Raw genomic sequence first — 23,193 nt, 5'->3', positions numbered from 1 at the left:
TCACCTCTTCCTTGTAGGCTTTGCTGTACTTGATCCTCTCCCTGGTGTTCATCAGTAGAGTCAAGGCAAAGTTGTAGGGCCCCTTAGGACTGAACCTCTCACCTCCTTTAGTCACCCATACTGGCCCAAGAACGACGTTACCACTAGGCTGCAAGATGCCATCCAGGACTGGGACTGCAAAAGAGCAATAGCAAAGACCATTACTGTCCAACACTGTCCCACATTGGCCATTTGTCATTTGGAATGCCCATTTGTCAAGCACTAGTGGCAAATGACCAAATGGTAATATAATGCTGTAGGATGGAGGGACGGGGGATGGGTTACTCTATGAATCAATCCATAACCAATGGTGGATTTGGTGAAAAGTTAAGGGGAGGGGTGGTCCACCATACTTAGCAGATATACAGTATAACAGTGTTACATATATAACATATATATATAAAATGATGGTTGAAGGCTTTCATAGAAAGTGCTCAATACTCGAAAGTAGAGCGGTGTATAGTGTTGGTTTGAGAAAAATACAAACTACATAGGTTTCCCTACAGGTCTGTTTCGTGGTTGCCCACTCATCAGGGCAACCACGAAACAGACCTGTAGGTTAACATATATATATATATTGCAGTGCTTAGTATTTGCTAGCTATAGGGGATCACCTCTCCCCCTAACTTTTCACCATATCTACCATTTGCCATAGCCCTATATGCCTTGGCCATGGCAATGGTATGCATAGTGCTAAGTGTGGGTCCATGGGACCACCCCTCTCATATAAGCCTACACTACATTGTTATATTACCATTTGCCACTATTGCTTGACTAATGGCCAATGTGGGACAGTGTTGGACAACCCTCACAAAGACATGAACAAGAAGGGTGACACCCAACCCTTCAGCATGAAACAACAAAAGTGTAATGACAAAGAGACAATGGTCAGAAGAATGCATGACTTTAAAGGGGCACTTTTTACCGTTGAAGAATGAATCAGGTGTTATTTTAAAAGCTCAGCATGAATCACATCCAGGTGTATCAAATTAATATGTCTATGTTTTTATCATTAAATTAAATTAGATAATACAATTTTGTGATTTGAAAATCATGCTCTGAGTGGATAAAATGGGATTGAATATGCATCTTTTAGATTTTGATAGAGGCAGTGTTAGAACTAGAACCTCTGTTGGTCTCCTGCATATAATCCATTTCACAGGAAAATATTCTTTTTTTATTTATTTGCCATCTTTTTTGCCAATGCTTCCTAATCACCAAAGTCTAAAAAAACAAGAGCCTGCTTAAAACAAAATGCTCTTACCATCTGCAAAGCTTTTGACCTCGCTACCTTCCCAGTCAAACAAACGCCTGGCACCAGCGTCAAGATTAAGTTTGGCAGTACAGTCATCTAGGAACTGGAATAATACAAACATTAGCAACACAGAGCAGTACATAGGTGGAACACTGTAGGTGATTACAGTTACTGGGATTTTCAATACAAATCAATACAATTTTAATACAATCATTCAAACAAACAGGGTTATATTTGATGCTTTTGGTCAGTGCCTTACAAAGAGGTTGCAAAATTGGTAACCATTTCACTGTTGGTCAATGAAAAAGGATTCAAGGACTTCGAATAACAGAAGCCAGAGGGTGATATGGCAATTCTCAATGAGAGTTTACAAAAAATTGCAGTAGGTGAACGAATAATCAACAAACTCTCAATGTCCTTAGACACATACCTCATCAAACCGCCCTGCAACAATTTCCACACCCTCTGAGCTATCACCATTTCTGAAGCAAAGGATTCGTCTCTTTTGACTCTCAACAAGTGTGCGCATGCGCTTGGACAATGAGGGCTTTGTCCGCCCCCGACTCTTGTCCTCTGGAAGGACTATACCAGTCAGTGCCCATGAGGCTGATCGTCGCAGCTCTTCTCTCTCTAAAAAAGTGTGCACAGTAGAATTAATAGAATGGAAAACGTGGCAAAGTGTAAAGAGGCATATTGAATATTTTTGCCCATGAATTCCCGATTTCAATTCAGAAATACACTGAAAATGCAAAACTGACATGGTCCTACTAGCCGAAGAAATAAGCATGCTACAGCACCTCATACAAAACAATCATGGAGATCCAAGAAAGAAATTTCAATCAATCTGTCTTAGTAAACAAAAGGTATTGTATACTTTTTCAAAGACTATACATAACGGTACCTGAGCCAACACCCTTTTGTACACATTTCTCAAGTTCACAAGCAGGACTGGATTGCATTATTTGTCAATATTCTGTTAAACTAAATTTCTTAGACATTTCATAAATAAAAGCCTCAAATCTGAAGGCTTAAATAGCTTGATAATGAACTTAGAGTAATTGATAATTTATTTGTCTACTTTTTGTATTCAGCTAAATTGGAAGGGTTGTTAATTATTCATTATAAAGACAAATAATTGCACCTTCACACTGTAAAATTTTTTTAAATTCAAGGAGCCATTAGATGCACTGGTTTCACTTTCAGTTCTGGGAAATTGAATAACTCATTCTGCTCTGCAAACACAATTTTTCTCAGCGATCACAAAATTAAAGACGAGAAATTAAAGGAAATGTGCTGAAAAAAATTTTCATGAAAATTGAGATGCACAAAAATAAAGAAGAATAAGGTATGCCACATTTGACATTTTTCTGTTTCTTACTCTGAAAGGCAGCATATGGATCTTTGAATGGCTCTCCACATGATACATAGATATCTGCATCTTTCTTGATCTGTCTAGGGCTGATCACCTGCTCGCCGTCACCAAGAAACAGTTTGCGAGCTGCTGACACAAGGCCTAGCTTTGCTGTGCAGTTATCCAAAAGCTACAAATAAACATTACAATATTCTTACATAAATACTTTTAAATGCAGACAATCCTAGGCAAAAGAAGTTGTTACTGGTACATAATAGGGATTAATACAGTATTAGATAATTGAGGGAGCAGACAGAGAACATCACCCCAATTTCTCATCATTTGCAGTAAAGATGGTATACAGTACATAAATGTACACAAACATGAACAGGAAACAAAATTTAAAAAAAAATGCCACACAAACTCAAACTAATTTCAGGTTCCCTAAAGGACTAACTTTCAAGTCATTTCTTCTTGGATAGAACTCCCATGTACTTAGATTATTTTTTATTGCTCTTTAGGGCTCCAGTTAATGGGCTTTAACTACTGTATATAAGCAATGGTTCTATGTGGATATCAAAATCTCTAATATCAATTTAAAAATGTGTTTTTTGTGTGTAGTGTGTAATGCAAACTCTCTGAAAGATCAACTGACTTTTACTTGTCAGTACATAAGGTATGGAATGGTCTGTGCAGTTTACAATCATGAGTGTGGGTTAGTGTGCAAGCCGTTGCCTTGGAACTGAAAGATCTTGGCCACAGCTGGATATAGGCACAGTACCTTGCCCGCAACTGCAATACTGGAGGCAAATTATACCAGACTCACATACTGTATTGCACATCAGGGATGAAGAGGCCTAAGTAAGTACAGTAAGTACTAAATATGTTATCACTGCCCAGTGCAGGGATCTGGGTCTCTACATAAAAAAAATCCCTAGTGGACCTGACATGACTTCAAGCCAAGTTCTTGTCTTGAGAATCAAAGCCTGTCCAGCTATTGTAGCTCTTACATACAGTACCTGCTGCAGATCTGGTGCAGTGACCCTGGCATAATTATCCCTATTGCCATTCTGAAAAGCCTGAACACATAAAGTACGGGGCTTCTTCTTATACAGGGGTTTGTTTCTTCTCACAGTTGAGCCAGCAACAGAACCTGAAATGAGAGACATATGCAAAGAAAAAAAAAGCTTTTGTAAGAGCAAGATGTTTTCATGCAAAGGAGTTGAAATGTAATATTATTCTATCTAGTTCTAAAGTTCCACTCTCTATCAATTTTCAATTTTGCTATGAGAATTGGAATCACAGTTGAGCCAGCAACAGAACCTGAAATGAGAGACATATGCAAAGAAAAAAAAAGCTTTTGTAAGAGCAAGATGTTTTCATGCAAAGGAGTTGAAATGTAATATTATTCTATCTAGTTCTAAAGTTCCACTCTCTATCAATTTTCAATTTTGCTATGAGAATTGGCTAAATAAAGCTTAAAATGAAAAATTCCAAAAAAAAACCTCTGCCTTTCCAAATTAGATCATCACCTTTTCTACAGCTTACCTGTAGTCTTTCTATTTACTGTATGTATATACCAATTTTTGGTAGGAAATTGATAGTGATTAGCTTGTTGAACTTATGGACCCAATAATGTTAATGTTGTTTTATGCCCCAGAAGTGAAGCATTATACGCTTACACAAGCAAGCCATGCAAACAAAGGCAATACAAATCGCAAAAAAACAAGCATATATGTACAGCCCATTAATCATGTGAGAGCACGTGTAGCACTGAACTACATAATAATAATATAATTCCATATTAACTGACAACAGATGTGTGTTACACAGTTTTTAAGCTTAATCCTTATGCTTGAGGTTTAATGTCCCACCTGGGCTATTGCTATACATGGACCTGGAGATGTGTGAGAAGGTGGAACCAGTGCCTGATGTTACAGATACAGACCTGCAGTAAAACAATTTCTTATTACTACTGTCTACAGAACAGAAGGTAAATGTTCAAGAGTGGTATAATAAGGGTAATTTGTATAACAGTAAGCAGGACGGCTCTTCAAAGATAAAAAAGTATGTAATCCAAGAACTTAGCCACATGACTTTCCCCTATCAGGTCACTTTCAATGTACTAATTTGTTTTAATACTTCTGATGTTCTACCGTCTTACCTTTGTCTTACCACTGGTGCTGACATGGGTCTATTCCTCTTTGGTTTAGCTGTGGGTTTAGGACCTACATATTCCACCTCGCCATCTTCCGTCACCTCCCAGGCAACAGTCGGGGGCTGGTGCAGCCAGGTGCCAGGCATTTCTGGGTCCCTCTTTTTACGGCGAGCTGCAACAGCAGACTTTGGCCTCCGAGATTTTACTTCTTGGCCAGTTAACGTGGCAATTGCATAGGGAGAAACAGGCACATCCCTGGATGGAAGGCAAAGCTCAAAAGGTTTATACTTTTTATACAACTAACAGTTCACCATTTCTGTTCATAAATTTATCAAAGAAAAAATCGTGTGGCATGAATTGCTAAACGTGCTTTATTTGAAAAACAAATTTGAAAATAAGTATTCCTTAATACTTTACCAATAATATAGATGATTTTTCTGTGGTTTTTGTACAATAAACACGACATTTCTCAACAACCTGATCAAAGTATGTAAACAACTGACCTGTCACGTTTGGATTTTGGCGGGCTTTTTTCGATTTGGTTCATATATTGAGCTACCAAGATGTCCTCATAACTAATTTCTTCACTCGTTCCCCGTTGAAGATAAGGCGTGGGTCCCTTGCTTCGTGGTTTTCCTGCCATCTCCCCAAAATTTAGCAATGGCGGTAAGAAACGATATAAACTGTGTATCCGATTCACTCTATCAAAACGACATCAAAGCGAGAGGATTATCATCTAACAACTCTAATGGAACGATTATTACACACTTTAGGCATCATTCTTGTAGAAAAAGCCCAATAAAAGATTGAAATCGCTATAACTGTTTACTTTCTTCAGTCAAAATATTCGCATTTGCCTCCATTTTGTGTCTTCGTTGCTACGAGTGACGTCACCCATGCGGAGAACAGCTGGACTTTTAGGTGTCTGTGGGCTAGCCTTCTGAAATACACAGGCAAACCAACATCTGAATTTGGTTTTAAATTTTTAACCTGTCAACCTCCGAAAAGCTCAAGGCTTGATAATTTTTTGGGGGGAGGGGTGAGTTTAACCTTGCAGACGTTTGACTTATACATCCTTATACATATTGTGCCGAAACGAGCGCTGAGCGTAACGAGCGCGATCCGGAAGCGGAAGAGCGCGCCGCGGCGCTCGTCTGGCGTTTAATACTCTCAGTACGCCCTGGGACCCCGAGGATGTGCCGTATAGAAACCGAGGGTGTTAGATAAATTGCGCTACGTAAGGGAGTCATTGTTTCAAATATTTTAATAGAAAATAGGCAAAATCACGTTTTTTCTATAGAAGAATTTTTCGGAAGCGATAAAAATCGCTAAAAGCGGTAGATTTTGTGCTCAACGCGGGAGAGCGGGAGAAGGGGTCCAAAATCTTGAGACTCCCGCCTAATGCGGGAGAGTTGACAGGTATGCATTATTTTACTTCTATCTGAGCCTCGGCACATTCTTAGAATTTGTTGAGATCTCAAGCTGAACATTCTGTTAAAATAAAAAAGTGATAATCATAAAACGATCGGCTGCTTGCTGCCAATATTTCTGTAATATAATGGTATGTAAATGACACATTCAAGCAGTGCATCCAAAAGCTCTTTCGCATTATTACAATTACACATTTCGCATTATATGAAAAAACATTCTCAGAAAAAAAACCTTTTCAAATAGAAAGGCAATCATAGTACCAAAAATAGTGAAAATAAAAATAAAAAAAACAAACTTAAGTGAAAATTGTGTTATTTGATATTGACTTTTTAATTTTTTGTTTGCATAAATGCTATAAACTTATGCATTTTATTCCTAACAACGGGCTCAATAGAAAGAGTGAATTCATGTCAATCACATCACAGTCGCAGGCTTTATGAGACTATGCAATGATTAGGAAATATCGTTAAGTGAAAGTTATCAATAATTAACGATGTACTCGGCTTTAGCTCTTTCCTGGGCGCAGGTGCATTAGACGTGCTAGATAACCCATGCCTCAATCCGCAAGGAGCGGTGTATCTTCCATGGCTCAAAAAACCCTTTTTGTGGCAGTTGTTGTTGTATTTGGAGCATCTTTGTGCAAGGTAAGTAGATAAAAAGTGTAAATCCTTATAGTTAGGTTGCTAGAGAGATGCGCTAAGAAAACTGAAACAAAGAGGAGATAAAATATGTCCCAAGAGAAATCTCACAGAACAAACAGGAAGAGGAGTAATAATGCTATGTCTTATATTATATGCTCAGTGCTAAAACCAAACATAGTTATTAGGTACGGTGTGCATCTAAGGTGTCACATCACATTTTGGCTTTAAATGGTTATAACAATTTGCATTTTGACTTAAGATGATTACAAAGTTTTGAAACTTCTCAAACATATATATTTTTTTAAGTTCCATCGCCTGATATGCCAGAGTCGCATGGAATGGAAGTTGCAATCAATTAAGATAGTTTGACAATCGAAAAGCGAACTAAATCAACTTGAATAGCTTTAAAAGACGGTTTACCGTTTGTGTTAAAAAAACTTTATTTCCAATATTTTCAATCCTCTCTTTGAAATTTCCGAGTAGTAGCAATGATTACATACAATATTTTAAACTTTTATGGTAATTAATTCCATCCTACTTCTGGAAATATTCAGAACTATTAGAAAAAAACATGGGTTACTGTGACGAGTTCGAATTCCTTTTTATTAAGTTTAATGAGCCTTCAAAGTAGTTCTCAAGACTTTTTATAGTATTTGTTGTGTTCTTAAGTGGAAAAGCGTCTACACTTTCGGATTCAATTGAATAAGACTTGAATAAGATGGAATGTTACACCCTTTAATTTGTGTTTGTTATATAATTAGCTTATACCCCTATACAATTGTAGGTTTTTAAAACAACTTAACCTATGGCAATCATCTAAAAAGGGACACATTTAAATATCAATGTTGTTTTCAAACGCCAATAAATTAAGATATTGACAAATGGCTTGAGTTCACCATCATTGACGCATAGCTAGAGATGTGTGGCAGGTGGTACCCCCTTCCCCCTTTCTTATTAAACCAACCACAAGTCCTAGCCAAGAGCAAGTAGCCACAGTAACTTGGGTTTTGATTTTTTTTGGCCACAAATTTGCGCTGCGAAATAATGTAGTCGTTTTGCTTCACAGGCTGACAATTTTAAGTTCGGTTTCACAAGAAGCAAAGACTGGGGATGGCCCGGCAGCTGCGTTGACTACAGCATCAAAGTCACAATCCCAGAAACCACTCCACTCAAACTCAAGGTCAAATCATCCTTCAACCAGTCAGCGGTAGTTCGCATCAAACAACTTAAAGTTAAGTCTCTCACCTGCGAGGGAAACACAGGAAGCCCGACGCCTGTCGTGACATCCCGGGAAGGAAATTTGAATAAAATTGACACATCTATTATTGATCTGGGTGATGTCACTGTAGAACCTGGCTCTACCTGTGTTGTGGACTTTAGTGCAAAGGTAAGTGCCAAAAATATTGGCAATCTATCCCAAATCTAGGATTCCCGAATTGCCCCTAATTCAAAAGTGTTTGCCAAGAACCATTTGCTGTCCGCTATCTTTATATTGCGCGAGTACGATGGAAGAGTAGATGGAATCCCGAAGACTCAAACCGGGTAACCCGAACTTCAAAGTTCCTATATATAAATCATTATTATCTGGGATAACTCAAACTACCCGTTGATTCGAGCTGTTTTCTCTTCTCTCGACTGCTCAAGTCAACATGGTTCAGCATGAGAGAATCACAGATACCGTGATTACGAGGGCGCGTGTCGTTCAGTCAAGGTGATCACGTTAGGGCGCGTCGTACTATCAAGGTGGCCACGGTAGCGCGCGTCGCACTGTCAAGGTGATCACGGTAGCGCGGGTTGCACTGTCAAGGTGGCCACGATAGTGCGCGCAATACTGTCTAGGTGATCACGTTAGCGCGCGTCGTACTATCAAGGTGGCCACGGTAGCGCGCGTCGTACTATCAAGGTGGCCACGGTAGCGCGCGTCGCACTGTCAAGGTGATCACGGTAGCGCGCGTCGCACTGAACTGGTATACTCACCTTTTGACCCTCTACCTCCCAGCTCCAGCTGCTAGACCACCCCAGCCTGACGCATGGCGAGACTCTGTGGCAAAGCATTGGGGTGGAGTACCTGAACATGTCTGTGTGGGCGGCACAGCAGGCTTACCGCGTTATGGTTGCACCTGCTACAAGGCCTAACTTAGATATCACCGTCCAGCCCATGCAGGCGTATACGTCTGACGTCATCGTGGGGTAAGTGCCCATAGCCAATGGAAAATCATGGGATAATTGCAAAGAGAAAATGGAAAGTCGTGAGATATATGCGAAAAGAGAAAATGTAAAATCGTGGAAGAAATGCCCAGAGACAGTTGAAAATCACGGGGCTGATGCTAAGAGCAAATAGGAAATAGCGGGATAGATGTCAAGAGCCAATGGGTAATCGTAGGATCAATTGTGAAGTTTACTTGCGAAACGAAACGACTTAGGGAAATTAGGGTGAGACTGGACTTTGTCTCATTTTTCGTCATTTCTCACGATTTCTTAAGTTCAGGCCCCCGTTTCCACGTCGTTAAAGTGCTCTCCGGTGTAAACATAAATGTTCTATTGTATTGTGTTCATAGCCCAAATGTCGTGTACCACGTGAAGTTAGCACATAACTGCGAGTCATCAGCTGTCGCCGAGACGTCAGAGATCGTACTCGACATACCGGACAAACTGGTTTACGCAAGCTTTGCAGCCAATAGTGGCTCTCTGGCCGTCACCAAGGAGTCAAGCCCTGCCACGCAGCTTAAGTTCTCGGTAAGACAGAGAGGGTGGTCGAAGCATTAAAATGACCCAACTTCAATCAGATTTGGTACTCACAATTCTAAACAATAGGGACGTGGTAAAATTTAAAAGGAGGTGTGGCACTTTTTAAAACATATCCCGCTCATTCTTCTTCAGGCTGGACTTATGAACTTCACAGACGTGGTAGACTTCAACATCACATTTACGTTTGACAGCGCTAGGTCCCTGGCAGACAGCAAGCTACACTCCTTTGCGGTCTATGTCAATCTCAAGTACACCAGTAACACTTGTAGTAGCCCAGACAAGACCTTCACAGGGAGGGTGGGCCCGGCTCCAAGCTGGCTCTTCTACTCCCCAGGTATTTACTAAACGCATCTACACCCGCTTTTAGTCACATGACGTTCGAATTCTTCTAATTCCACATCTGTCCCAGCTTTAGGCCAAGCAAAAACAATAACACTGTGGATCGGTTTTATCACCGCGAATATACCACATAACCACAAAGCCAGCAAGCGGTCTAACAGCCCTCGTGACTGCGAAATGGCTTCAATCATCAAAAACTAGTCGCGACACGGAAAAGAAAAACACAAAGTCCATGAAAATGTGCATAATCCTAGGCAGTGGATGTTATCCTCATGGAGTTTTCCATTATATAATCATCATCATCGTATCATCACCACTATCATCATCAGCGTTATTCTCATTTTCGTCATGATCAACTCTATCATCATCAGCACCATTAGCTACAGCAACCAACGTGATCAGCAGCGTCATCCTAGTCATCATCACAATAATTCTCATCCTCACCATAATCTCCATTACCATTAACATCATTATCATCGTCATCTTTATAATCTTTAATTGCTTTCATCATTATCACTATCATCACCACCATCCACAATCGTTACATCATCACCATCACCATCACCGTTATCATCACCATCACCGTTACCATCATCATCATCACCATCATAACCACCACCACCACCACCACCACCACCACCACCACCACCACCACCACCACCATCATCATCATCATCATCATCAACATCATAACCAGCACCACCACCACCATCATCATCATCATCATCATTTTCACCACCATCATCATGAGTCATCACCATCATCTACAATCGTTACATCATCAAAATTAATAATAGATTTTAGGATTCGTCAACAGCGACGGCTAGGCCGGCGAGACAACCAAACAAAAAAACTGTTTAAATGAAATACCAAGACTTTAGACTCAGAAACATTAAGAAAAAATACCGAAAACTATTTCTACAATTGCGATTCGAAAAAGGCGTGCTAATACTCCAAACGCCCACGGCCTTCACAGTAAAACTATTTGGTCAATTCCATTGTTTTCTACCGTCGCCCCCTCGTTTCTCGCCGTTTTCGTATCTTTAAGTCACTTTTATTATCAATTACTAAACAATAAGACCGCTCAATCAATATGACTGGTATTATTTCTCGTCCTTTCAGCCACTACATGTGATGACGCGAGTGGGCCCACAGGGAACCCGACAATGAGCGCCTCTTCGCACGCCTCTGATGGAGACCCTGGGCGCTCGCTGATCGTGGCCGGCCGCGGGGATGTTTGGAAGCCAAAGGCCGGATACAAGTAAGATGTCAGGGGCGGATCCAGGATTTCAAAATGGGGGTGGATAATGGCCGGATAGACGGCTTATAACTTATCCAGTGGTTCTTGGTATGTCACATAGATCTAACAATACTTAACGCTTAATTGGATTTGTCGCGTCAGCCAAGTCAAGCAGGCGAAGGCACATGGACAGTACCTCCCGTCCCTCAGACATTTATTTTCTTCAAACAAAGTGACTTTCCATTTTTTTACTAAAAAAGGAGGGTGGATATCCACCCAATCCACCCCCCTGTATCCACCCAACCCAATATTTTCGCTTTTACAATGAATAGAGCCACGGAAGGGTTTAAAACTTTCGATTTTCTTATCATGTTAGAATAAAACATCATTATCTACAGACTATTCTTTAGCACTATAATAAAGCGGATTTGCGCGGATTCATTTTATTACTAAATTTTTTCATCGTTCAACCCTTGTGCCGAGAGTGATCTTCCACAAGAGATAATTTTACCAGCGGGGTGGGGGGTCTCCCTCTGCAGAAAACACCGACAATCTGAACAATTAAACTCTATTTTTAGGAAAGACAAGAACCAATACTTGCAAGCCAAATTTCCGAGCCGTGTCAAGATCACTCGCATCACCACCCAAGGGTTTGGCTACGCCAATGGCACGGACGTCTGTTACGTGAAAAGTCTGCGATTGTACTACAGCGATAACGGGGTCGACTGGAAAGCCTATAAGATTGGCAGCAAGTACAAGGTGGGTACCCTGTGTTCTGGGCGGAAAGTCGGTCCGTAGATAATAAGTAATCACCGTTTTTAGTTTTTAGAAAATGATGAGATTAAAACCCCTTAAAGTATATTAATAAGCCACTTCTTTGATTTTGTTTGCATTTGAAAATAAAATTATCTACTTTCAAGCAAACTTGAAAATAACCAGCAACAGCTGAAGTTTGATACTTTATAAGCGCAATTTGATTAAGTATCTCAGATTTAAATTAATATCTCAGTTGCTTTTAGTTGTTGAAAATGGAAATGCTTTGTTTGCTAAAGTATCCCTCACCGATACATTAGCCTTGACGTCCTGTGATGCACCACAAAATGTAATAACTCTTTGACGGAAAATGTAATAACTTTACAACAAAATGTTATTACATTTTGCGTCACTGCATTCCCTTAAGCGTAGACCCGGGTGCTAATTTTGTTTTCAAACCTTGGCGTCCTATTGAGGTTTGATATACATCAAATATAACAAGTGTATTCGGTCATCCCTACATTTGTAAGGGAGGGAGCCTTCAGCGCGGCACTCATTCGTAAAGCGATCTTCTAAAGTATATTGTTCATCTGTTTCTAGACATTCAACGCCAACAAGGACGGTCTGAAGAAGACCGAGATTCCATTGGAGCGTCACATAGAGGCGACATACATCCGCATTAACCCGCAAGACATGATGAACGAGATCTGTCTGCGCGTTCAGATCCATGGCTGCACCTCCTCCAGCCCGCTCCCAGGTATTTACTTCCGGTCAAGATATGTTCCATCTCCACCCCCCTCTCCCATGTATTTACTTCCGGTCAAGATATGTTCCATCTCCACCCCCCTCTCCCATGTATTTACTTCCGGTCAAGATATGTTCCATCTCCACCCCCCTCTCCCATGTATTTACTTCCGGTCAAGATATGTTCCATCTCCACCCCCGATATTTTACTTCATGTCATCCCTTATATGGATATGTACATTCTCCGACCCCTGTCAGGTATGTACGTTGCAATCATCTATCTTTCTTCTCTTTTTTGTAAAGAGCGTCCTATATCATTAATCCGTTTCACTGATATTTCAGACTATAATGCGTCACATCAGACCTTTCTTATATACAGCTTTTTGCTTACTTCATTCATCTTTTTGAGGCACGCGCATGTATCTGACTCAAACATCCGCCTGGTCCAGATAGAACCAGCATTGTGATATTTTAAAGGATATACATTTTGCGGGATGATATGAGACATTATATGACGAGAGCAAAAGAGAAAAAAAGAGCTGTTAAACAAGGCTCTGTCTGTAGCTATATTGTAATCATGGAAAAATCAAAGTGGGAGAAAGCATTAATTTCTATCTTTGTGATATTATCGATGTATCTCGGTAAATTGTTTAAGAGAGGTTGGTAGGGTTGAAAGGAAAACTGTTAAAGGCAATCTAATATATCAATTATTCACATTCAGTGGTGTTCAAATTGGTTTTAGCGTTTCCTGCTATACCTAACCGCTCCGTGTTGGTCCATGGTACAAACGTCTACATCTGCAACTGCTGGATGAGCAAGTAAGTTAAACTTTATATAAACATTAAATACAATTTTAATTTCGATTTTGATTTTAATATTAGAAACGCATTCAAACTTTTTTCAGCCCCACCCCTTCCTTTCACTCCGCCTTTGTCTCTGTCACTAAAACTTTTTCCTTCCTGATATGGTATTCGAATTTTCGTTGAAATGTAACATGACCACGAGACTACTAAAATGTTTATCATTTATTACGGTATTTCAATACTTGCAGCTTCTAGTATCGTTTTTTATGAAAGAATATAATTGAATGTTTCAGGTTATTTTACAGTTTTAATTTTTCAGGGACGCATCAGACTCATGCTGTTACTTCACAACGGACAGAGGCGCAACATGGAACAGTGAGTTACGAATATTCATAAATACACCACGTGACACACCACGTGACACACCATATGACACACTACGTGACACACCACGTGACACACCATGGGACACACCACGGCACACGTGACACGCCAAGTGCCAAGCCGCTGCTTCACAATCGACCATTGTGTCTCATAGAAAAACCAGACCAGAACTTAGACCAGGCGCGCTTTTCCCGAGGGCATTCTGACGGTCAAGGGAAGCCGATGCGTCACGAGCAGCAACGCACTTGAATACTTTATTTTGTTCTCACTAAAATAATGGAAAGTGGCATCGTACATAACCCCCAACCTCCCCACCCTCCCCCTCTCCCCCTGATCCGAGATTTTATTTCTAGATGAAGCGTAACACTGAATAATAGTGAGTTCCTATCTTTCCAGACGTCGACTTTCGTGTGAAGCATGTGGCCTTCGTCGATCCGACCACCAATCAGGTGTACGGGTTGGGATCAAAGACGGCGTACCTTCGAAACAAGGCTGGTAAATGGCAGACCATCACCATGGCAACCTACGACACTGCTAAAGCCTTGAGTACTTCCGTTCATGGCAAGAGCGCTGACCACCTGGGAAATTATGAAGGGATGCCCGCCAATCCGGAGACTGCCGATCGCCTGACTGCCAGCGACTCGTCCATTTGGGGAGGTAAGGGGAACAGTATATGTAACACACGAATTGTTTCCATAAATTTCCCGCCAAAAATTCTTTTCAGAAAAACGAGGACCAAATATAGTGTTTAGCAAGTTTGATTAGGATAAGGATCCAGGATTTTCTCAAGGATCGGCACATCGGAGGTAGATTTGTGTTTTGTTTTGTCATACATTTCTTTTATTTTAATTTTCAGGGGGGTACTGGCTGGACCCCCCCTTGATCCGCCGCAGGTTTGTAATATCATAAGAGGCTTGATAAATTATATATTTTAAAGAAGGACCCGCGGTATAAAAGGCGCGGACCTGGTCCGAGTCGTCATTCCCACTAGACTTTGTCGAGAGCAGAGCTCCATAAAAAGAAGCAAAAAAGATATGACCAAGTTCGAAATAATGTCTTAAACATCAATGGTGCAAAGACAACTATATTTTTAATCTTTTCTGGTGACTAGACAGTTAATAAATAGAGAATGGAGCGATTTTAAACCAAATAAGTTTTCAGGTTTCGTTATTTTCACGCGCGCGCTGAAGAATATAGTCATTGCAAACGAGCGCGCGCTGTTTTTGAATTTATTTTTCAATCACAATTTTTGTCATTGTTGCCTTAGAAAACTACTTCCAAGAAGCTCGCCGTTATTGCCTTGTGTATACAGAACATTATTTTCAACTTCTATAATACCAAAGTTAATCTACGGCTCTGCTTTTTCGATATTTACTGAGCTCTCCACTTGACATGAACTAGCGAGAATGACGACTTGGACCAGGTCCGCGCCTTTTATACCGCGGGTCCTTGTTTAAAGTAAATTACCGTCTTCAAAGAAAGCAATTGTCTGAGCTGTTCTCTATTATCTTTGCAGCCACTGGTCAAGGAATACACATGTCTCTGGATACAGGGAACACCTGGGAGCTAAAGGCTTCTTGGCATTGCAAAGGTAGACTTAGTCAGCTTGTCTGTTTCTTTCTGTTTCTCTTAGGCTCTTGCCTGTCTATCCCTCCCTCCCTCCCTTCCTCTCCCTCTCTTGCCCTTACCTCTGATGAGGTAAGGCTGTCTGACGACTCTTATCAAAAAAATGTTCGTATTTACTTACCTTAACAGATCCTGTTGCCTGAGCGTTGGTTGAGCGAAGAATGCATTTATATAGTAGTATGAGAAAAATCAGGAAAGCCTCGTCCAGTTAAAACTCTTTAAAAAATTGCTTTGTGCACAGATTCAAAATGAGCTTCTTTGTGCTTGTGAATCGAATCGGTTTCCAGTTAAGATAAAATAAACTTTGACTAAGATGATGGGAAACCAGAATACCGTTATAGTAGGTGTACGATTGTTATAAGTACTCTTGTATTGTCTAGTTGCATGTAAGTATTTTAGTATATTGTATAATGTATCAAATATCGATACAAACATAATAACAACGACAAAGGGCTATGCCCTGAAAGATAACATTACAACGGCAGCCAACTTTTGTAATCAGCCAATTTTTATAATGGTGAGGAGATCAGATTTCTCTTTATCACATTTTCTGTTACCACTGCCTTTAAAACAAGACTTATCAATCTTAATATAATTTTCTGAGGCCATGCACGCTTTAGGAAAAATGCATGTGCATGTGATAATTTTCCAAGCAAAGAATTCACTAAAAAGTTGTAATTGACCCAAGCATTATTCAAGCGGGGGTAATGTGCTGATCCTGAGTATTAGAGGTCGCGATGACGGAATATTACTCGCAATAATGGAAGAAAAGCTCGGAGAATATTTACAATATTTAAGCGTATGTCTCATCGGGCTGGAGAGAAGGGGGAAGGGAAAATAAATTGACGCCATATATAGCCATATATAAGGCCACAAGCCAATTATATTGTCTAAAGCGAAGAGGGTTGGTTAAAAGCAAAACGAAATGTAAGAAGAAACAGTGGGTCTTAATAAAAAAATACCACATAATGTCTTTAATTATTTTCTAGTCAAATGCTATTATTTTTAGTTATGTATGTACAAATTCCAGATGATACCATAACTAATAAATGCCTCACAAAGTTCCCTAATCTGAAAACAAAATAGTCTACAAATACAACCGCCCGTGAGGGGGAGGGTGGGGCTAGCTATAACTCGTCCTCTTCCTCGTCATCATCTAACTCGCTAAACTGGTTTGACAGGCTTTCCTCAAGGTCAAGGTCATCAGGTGCCTCGTTAAGTTTTTCCAGGCTCTTTTTGATGGTCTCGTCCAAGCCGGCAAGATACTTGTCCAGTTCACTGTTATCGTATTCCAGATCTTTGTCGTCCTCGGTCCCTTCAACACTCGTCAACATAGCGTCCTCCCGAACCAGATCTTCGTGAACGCTCATTCGATTCCCCGAGTACGATCCAGACTCCACGGTCCTGTAGCCCCCTTTTATCCAATCCGCCGTTTCGCTACGTCTTAGATCGACTGATTTCCTTGAGTCTTTGCTTTCAGAGCTTTCGGAAAGGATTTGTTTTACCAGCTCCTGATCTATTGTGGAATCAAATTGCCCATGTCCGCTCATGTAGTTACTTGTAGCTGATCTGGAACACGTAGCAGACGGAATGGACTGCCGTGGAAGGGACTGCGTGAGGGTGGATTTACCCTGCATTGAAAACATCTGAGCTTCTGACATATGAAAAGAATGTGAACTCGCATTTTGAGAATCCTTTATTGTGCCTACCAAAAACCCGTTTGCCCCGGGAGTCCCTAGTTGCAAAGCACGGCGCTTTGCCGGCCTTGGTTGGTAAACCCAATTAGGATGCTCGGCCTTGTGCTTGTCTTTAAGACGAGTTGCTTCGTCGAAGTAGGGCTTTTGCTGTTCGCTTGATAAGTCGTTCCAGATTTCTCCAAGTCTGATGGATATCTCCGCGTTATTTGCCTGTGGGTATCGTTTAGCGATAGTAGAGCGGTGAAGTCGGGCCCATATCATAAATGCGTTCATTGGCCTTTTAACTTTTGCATTATTTTCTTGTCGCATTTCTGCCTGAACCGTGTGACATACATGTGGCATCCGGAGAAAAGTTTGCCCCATAGGATCGACTGGAAATCCTTTGAAGATTGGCATCCATTGCTGCGCCTGAATCAAGCAATCATTTTGTTCTTTTGTCTTGTTAATTATTTTTTCGTTTACCTCTTGCGCTTTTTGCTTTGGTTTGTCTGGTTTCTCGTTATCCCTCGGGTGTTGTCTTTTGACTCCTAAAGGACGGGCACAGTTGTCGTTCTTAATCGATGACTGAACAATCGCATCGGTCATTGTGATTCAATAAAGAGATGATTTGAAAACAATTCGTTTTGTTTCGCCACAATGGCAAGATTCCAACAAAGAATCCGTCCGTTTGTATGGTTACCGTTACTTCCATGGAAACGCGGCACTCGAAGTGCGTGCGCGGAGGACCCAGGGCACGCGCGTTTCATTTCAGGGCAACTCTCTTCCCCGGGGCACGCGCATCACATTCGAAACATTTTAAAAAATCACGACGCAATTTGAAATCAACGGTAAGCGCGCGCATTCAATGTACCTTTACGACACCTTCAAAAAATTATCTCAACAAAACCAGTAAGAATGGAGAGTCTTCCAGAAGAGATGATTGCTCACATCCTTTCTTTTTTTCACCAAATTTATGGAAAATTATTACTACTAAGGACCGTGTGTCGTAAATGGAAAATAATAATTGACAGTTCTTCAGTGCTTTGGAAACACATTCATCTAGACGATACCCCAGATTATTTCTCTGGAAAGCGGTACCTCAGATTTCATGGCAACCTCCGAGTCTGCCTGACAAGATACAAGAAATATATTCATTGCATTCGCGCGGACGACCAAAAGTTCTTTGAGAACATTGAAATCAGAAATCTTTTGGTGAATTTGACGAACCTCCGTAAGCTTGACATCCCGATTCTGCGTTGGACACGGTACTTTGCTAACACTCTTTTGAGTAGAAATCTCCTCAAGCATGTGACGATCGATGATTATCAAAGGGAAGGGTTTTATAATATCCCAGAATTCAGCGTGAGAGCATTACAAGCCGGTGTCCGCTCATGGGATATGAAGTCAATCAGTCGAGTCTTGCCATCCTTGGAAGTCCTCTCCTTGAGTTGTCGACGCGACAAGCTTATCCGGTTGAACATCGTCTCCATTCTCGGTAACCTTCACCTGAATGAGCTCCACCTTAACGTGCGACCTGATATGCGACGAGCGGGTCGAGTACCGATCGTGGGGGTACCCCCTTTACGGGAACTGCTTCACACACAGCATGCAAATATTCTTACAACTCTTGAAATTCGTTGTCTGCCTGTCAGCATGAATGATGCGGTGTTATTTACTAAGGGCTTCAAAAGTCTCCAGCATCTCACCCTTGGATGCATTTCTACAACAAACGAGGATAATACTACGCTCGAATTGCGGTCTGAGAGTTTGAAGATTTTGCACTTGTCCTTCATGAGGAATTGCACGATCGAAATCTTGAAATGCGAAATGCATTGTCTTGAGGGAATAGCGATCACGGAGTGTTATAATATCACAAGCCTTGAGATAGATGCCAGAATCTTACTAACTCTGACGTTGCGCAATAATTGCTCACTGAAGAACATTGAGACAAAGTGTAGCAGGCTATCAGACATGGAGGTGCGAAACTGCGCTTGCCTTAAATGGAAAGACTTTCAGAAAATGTTGAGGGAGAACCAGGGAATAAAGCGCATGGAACTGGCTGACACTGAGTCAGAATCCATCGAAGTGAATGAACGAGACGCGCCTAATCTACGCAAACTCGCGATCTCGGAAGCAGATGTCGTGCTAAAGCGAGTATATATCGATTGCCCTCGCCTTGAAGTCTTAAAGATGATCGGATCTTCGTCGCCAAGGAAGAGACCCCGAGGGCGTCACAAGGGCTGCAGTGCATTTATAAGCTCTGGGAGCCTGAGAAAGGTTAAGATTTTGGATGTGATTTATATAGAACGTATAAATATCAGGTGCGTACTGTATTCGCTTGACGGGTAGTCTGCTCATAAGGATTGGGAGCCTAATTTACTTAGTCAATTATATAAAGTTAAGGCCGTTAACCGGTAAGCAACGGTTTAGTTAGGTGTTAAATAAGGGTGCGTGTGTACACCACGATATCATTATTAGATTTTTCATGTTATTTATACATTCATATCGTATCAATATCAGGTGCGTATCACTGAAGGATTTACTGGTGGTCCGTGCAGGATTGCTGTTCAGTGGGAACTCCCTCGCGATTGATTTGCGCGCTGCTGAGTCAGTAGGAAATATCATGCTTAGTGACCTCGCCCTCAAGCAGATCCATGTCTACTCTCCACGAATCGCTAACCTGATGCTGCAGTCATGTTGCCTAGCAACCGAGAAAAAGGGAAAATGCAAGGTGAAGATAAAGTGTGAGGTGATAGAGGAGCTGCGAATCATCCGGTAAGAGATTGTTAGGTTACGTATTTGATAGATATTGCTTGCTAGATTGCTTATTAAGAAGTTGGGGTGTGCATTACTGAGAGGAGATGATTGAAAAAGTGGAGGGGGAAATAAAAAGAAAAAGAGAAAAGGGTAACGATGGGGATAGAAAGGGGAGAATAATGAAAAAAGAGAAAAATTGTAAATATGGGTTTAGAAAGAGAGAATAATTTAAAAAGGGAAAAATTGTAAAAATGGGGATTGATGCTGAGGACGGCTGCTCAGGAGACTACAAGAGAGCGTAAGATAAGAAAGGGACACTTTGGTATTACCCGCGCGCCATGTCGCGTCCGAATACAGGCGCGGACCCAGGATTCGCTAAGAGGGGGGGGGGAAGGAAGGGGGTTGCTGGGTATCATTTTGAGAAAGGATAGTATTTGAGAAGATCCTTCAATATGAAATGACCAACTTTTTTGGGGTGAGGGGTAGTTGTGAGGGAGTAGCGCGCACACTGTGTACGCCTTGAGTCATACAGATAGGGAGTGTAAAGGAAGTGAGGAGATCAAATGTGAATTAGTGTGAGATAGATGAGGGTAGGAGAGCAGGTGAGAGGGGAAACAGAAAAAAAAATTAGGAGAAGGTGGAGGAGAATTATGAGATAGAATACACAAGAAGAGGGTGGGATAAAAAAGAATGGGGGTTATTTGTTGGGGTAACATTTTACACAATCGTCATTTTAGAAAAAAAATCACAATTGATATAATTAAGGAGCCACTCATACGGATGAGAACTCCGCTTCGTACCGTAGCGTACTCTTGAGCCAAAATGAATACCAGAGATTATAGCTAGATGATAAGCTAATAAAGCTGCTATTATAATATACCTGTTATTATTACATCTCCAGTAGCGGAATCAAGCGCTTCACACTCAACGTGCCGTTTGTCAGGAGTTTGACTCTAGACTCGTGTCACAGGCTGGCGGCCCTTGACGTGGACCTGACAAAAGTGAAAAACATAAGAGTTGAGCGATGCCCTAATCTCGCCACACACTACCAAGGGTTAAGGAACAAAAACAACGGAAAAAACAATGAAAAGAATACAGGAGGCAACGACGATGACAGCCATGATGACGAGGTCGATGATGACGACGACGTTGATGAAGTAATAGATTAGGGTGTGGTGTGGGGGTGGAGGCGGCTGTCTTAGTTTGGGAGCTTTATCACGAAAGACCGGGTACAAAATGAATACAATCGCAAAACGAATCGTAATAACAGTCAAAAAGTAGAAAGTGGGAGTGTTGTGCTGTCAACGTACTTCTAGCTATCGATAATATGATGACAATTCTGCCCGGGTTGTATAGTGGCTCCCACACCAATGATTCAATAAAGGATCTTTCAGCTATATGTATATTTGGTTATCTCTTTATTCTAACAGAAGCAACTACTTCGCCATGCCCCTCCCCCATGTTACTGATCTGACCTGATATTTGGGTTATTCTATTTTATTATGGGTCGCTGGAGCATCGAACAATTATCTATGTACTTTTATTGAGTGTTTAGAATTAAGACTAATTTTGTATGTTTCTAAGTTCTTGCCTTGGAGGATTCATATGAAAAACCAATATGTTAGCGTTTCGGACTTGTATTCAGACCTCTTTCATGGCGACCAATCTAGAACGCTTAGGAAATTAAAAACTGTACTGTGGATATATACTCTAAAATGTCCCTCTTCTTCATACTATAAAAGAATGAATAAGATGAAATTGAACTACACAAAAGCAGCGGTTCAGTTGGTAACCTGCCCCTCACGGAAGGAATTGCACGAAAATGGAGAAGTGTAAAGAACACCTTTTTAATAAAAGGCCAGGATATTAATATAGTGCACAGTGATTATCATCCACAAAACCCTTTATTTGATAATGTAAGGATCGGGAGAAAATATTTAGGATATAAATCAAGACAAAAAAAAAATTATACAGGAAGCAAACGATTCAAGGGATATATCAGGTAAACTAGCCTTTTGATGATATACGTGTGAATGAAAAAGACAGGGACCGTCTTTTCAACTATGGCTGAGCAACTGAGCGTTCATAACTATCCGGTATTTTCACCAATACAGCAGAACACAATAACACAAATTTTACTTGTCTGACTTACTTCAAACCCATTACATCGGGTATTTTACGACAAGAAAAATCAAGCGGATTTTCTATGGATTTCATCTATTACCTAAAAAATCTATACCGTGTAGATGTTTTTATTTTCAAATAAATGCAAAAATCTGCTGTCTGGAAAAAATCTCACTAACAGATTTGTCCGCACCTGGTTTGCGTTCTTGTGCAGGTCGGATCCAGGACTTCCCGAAGGGTGGGAGCGGGCAAGGCGCACTGACATAAACGAGTGGGCACCAATGTATCAAACATATTGCTGGGGGAAATTTGAGGATTTGAGCTCATAACATTTATCCTAAAGTGCTTTTTGTTGTTTCCGCCAGCACTGCGGGATAGACGCGGGTTTAAGGATAAAATCGCCTAGTGCTTATGGTCATGGAAAAAAACTTAATGCACATGAAATCACCTCGTAGTGATAGAAACTAATAAAAAAATATGGCACCGTAAGATAATGTCTTTAACTTTAAGAATTACAAATTTATGGTTTTAGAATCTTGCGATTTTTATTTGTCTATATTGAAATAAAAAAAAAGAGAAACTTAAAAAAATAGAAAAGAGGAGCAATAGAATACAACATCAAGTTATGGACGTAGAATATTGAAATGAAAAAGAATGATAGCAATATTTTGCCTCGTATACATTTTAAAATACTTTTAAATTACTATTATCGTACTTAGAACAAAGTAAAATTGTTGAATATATTCCCCCCTTCCCCGCTGGACATAGAATTGGTGTCATAGAAAGCATTTTCCCGGATGAGGGGGGATGGGGGGGGGGGGGGGGGGGGGGGAGGCGGAGTCAAAATGTGTTCATAAATAAAAAAGCTCCTAAGGGAAACTGTGTGGTCAATTGCAATTTTAGATGTTTAAACTGTTCAAACTGTGATCCTAACGCCATCAATCAGTTTTTTTAGTAGCATTCTATCCCCAAATTATGATCGCATTTTTATAAAGTTTTAATAAAAATGCGCTGCAAAACAAGTAAGACCTTTGAAAAACAAACTACACCGATGACTTTTAGAAACAGGTGGACAGATGGCAGGTGTCGAGAGAGTGGTTGAAGACAGGTTTGTGTTAGTTACC

At 40.7% G+C, this 23,193-nt stretch overlaps 4 protein-coding genes and 1 long non-coding RNA gene across 6 annotated transcripts in view; 2 read left to right on the top strand and 3 right to left on the bottom strand.

Annotated features, from left to right (window-relative positions):
• LOC5509259 (doublecortin domain-containing protein 1) overlaps positions 1-5,706 on the bottom strand; it is a 42,193-nt gene extending 36,487 nt beyond the window's left edge. The window contains exons 1-8 of the mRNA XM_048729026.1: positions 5,307-5,706; positions 4,810-5,058; positions 4,520-4,593; positions 3,665-3,798; positions 2,673-2,835; positions 1,725-1,924; positions 1,304-1,397; positions 5-174 (exon numbers count right to left, since the gene is read on the bottom strand). Of these exons, the coding sequence (XP_048584983.1) occupies positions 5-174; positions 1,304-1,397; positions 1,725-1,924; positions 2,673-2,835; positions 3,665-3,798; positions 4,520-4,593; positions 4,810-5,058; positions 5,307-5,446 (1,224 nt within the window). The 5' untranslated portion in view covers positions 5,447-5,706. The remainder of the gene's footprint in view (positions 1-4; positions 175-1,303; positions 1,398-1,724; positions 1,925-2,672; positions 2,836-3,664; positions 3,799-4,519; positions 4,594-4,809; positions 5,059-5,306) is intronic.
• Positions 5,707-5,981: 275 nt separating this feature from the next.
• On the top strand, positions 5,982-16,481 carry LOC5509253. 2 transcript variants are annotated; one of them, XM_032378150.2, is made up of 15 exons: positions 5,982-6,222; positions 6,744-6,878; positions 7,942-8,262; positions 8,875-9,065; positions 9,434-9,611; positions 9,756-9,957; positions 11,085-11,223; positions 11,781-11,961; positions 12,556-12,712; positions 13,442-13,517; positions 13,822-13,877; positions 14,283-14,543; positions 14,743-14,779; positions 15,403-15,477; positions 15,642-16,481. In XM_032378150.2, exons 2-15 carry the CDS (start codon positions 6,786-6,788, stop codon positions 15,664-15,666), a joined length of 1,992 nt encoding a protein of 663 aa, XP_032234041.2. In that variant the 5' UTR covers positions 5,982-6,222; positions 6,744-6,785; the 3' UTR covers positions 15,667-16,481. The 2 variants fall into 2 exon arrangements, with proteins under 2 accessions (XP_032234041.2, XP_048584984.1); XM_048729027.1 differs by lacking the exon at positions 14,743-14,779 and having other exon boundaries at positions 5,985-6,222.
• Positions 16,464-17,931, bottom strand: LOC116616190. The gene has a single exon (XM_032378152.2). It carries the CDS (start codon positions 17,792-17,794, stop codon positions 16,640-16,642), a length of 1,155 nt encoding a protein of 384 aa, XP_032234043.2. The 5' UTR covers positions 17,795-17,931; the 3' UTR covers positions 16,464-16,639.
• A 47-nt stretch (positions 17,932-17,978) lies between these two features.
• Positions 17,979-21,344, top strand: LOC5509252. Its single transcript, XM_001629751.3, has 3 exons — positions 17,979-19,509; positions 19,709-19,963; positions 20,847-21,344. Exons 1-3 carry the CDS (start codon positions 18,104-18,106, stop codon positions 21,112-21,114), a joined length of 1,929 nt encoding a protein of 642 aa, XP_001629801.2. The 5' UTR covers positions 17,979-18,103; the 3' UTR covers positions 21,115-21,344.
• On the bottom strand, positions 19,582-22,858 carry LOC116616194. Its single transcript, XR_004295248.2, has 3 exons — positions 22,263-22,858; positions 20,826-20,937; positions 19,582-19,889 (listed from the first exon to the last, which is right to left on the bottom strand). It is a non-coding gene; the product is annotated as an uncharacterized LOC116616194 (long non-coding RNA).
• Positions 22,859-23,193: the final 335 nt, after the last annotated feature.

Source organism: Nematostella vectensis, chromosome 6 (assembly GCF_932526225.1).
Source record: "Nematostella vectensis chromosome 6, jaNemVect1.1, whole genome shotgun sequence".
In the NCBI taxonomy this organism is placed as follows: domain Eukaryota; kingdom Metazoa; phylum Cnidaria; class Anthozoa; order Actiniaria; family Edwardsiidae; genus Nematostella; species Nematostella vectensis.
This window is presented reverse-complemented; position numbering and strand designations above follow the sequence as displayed.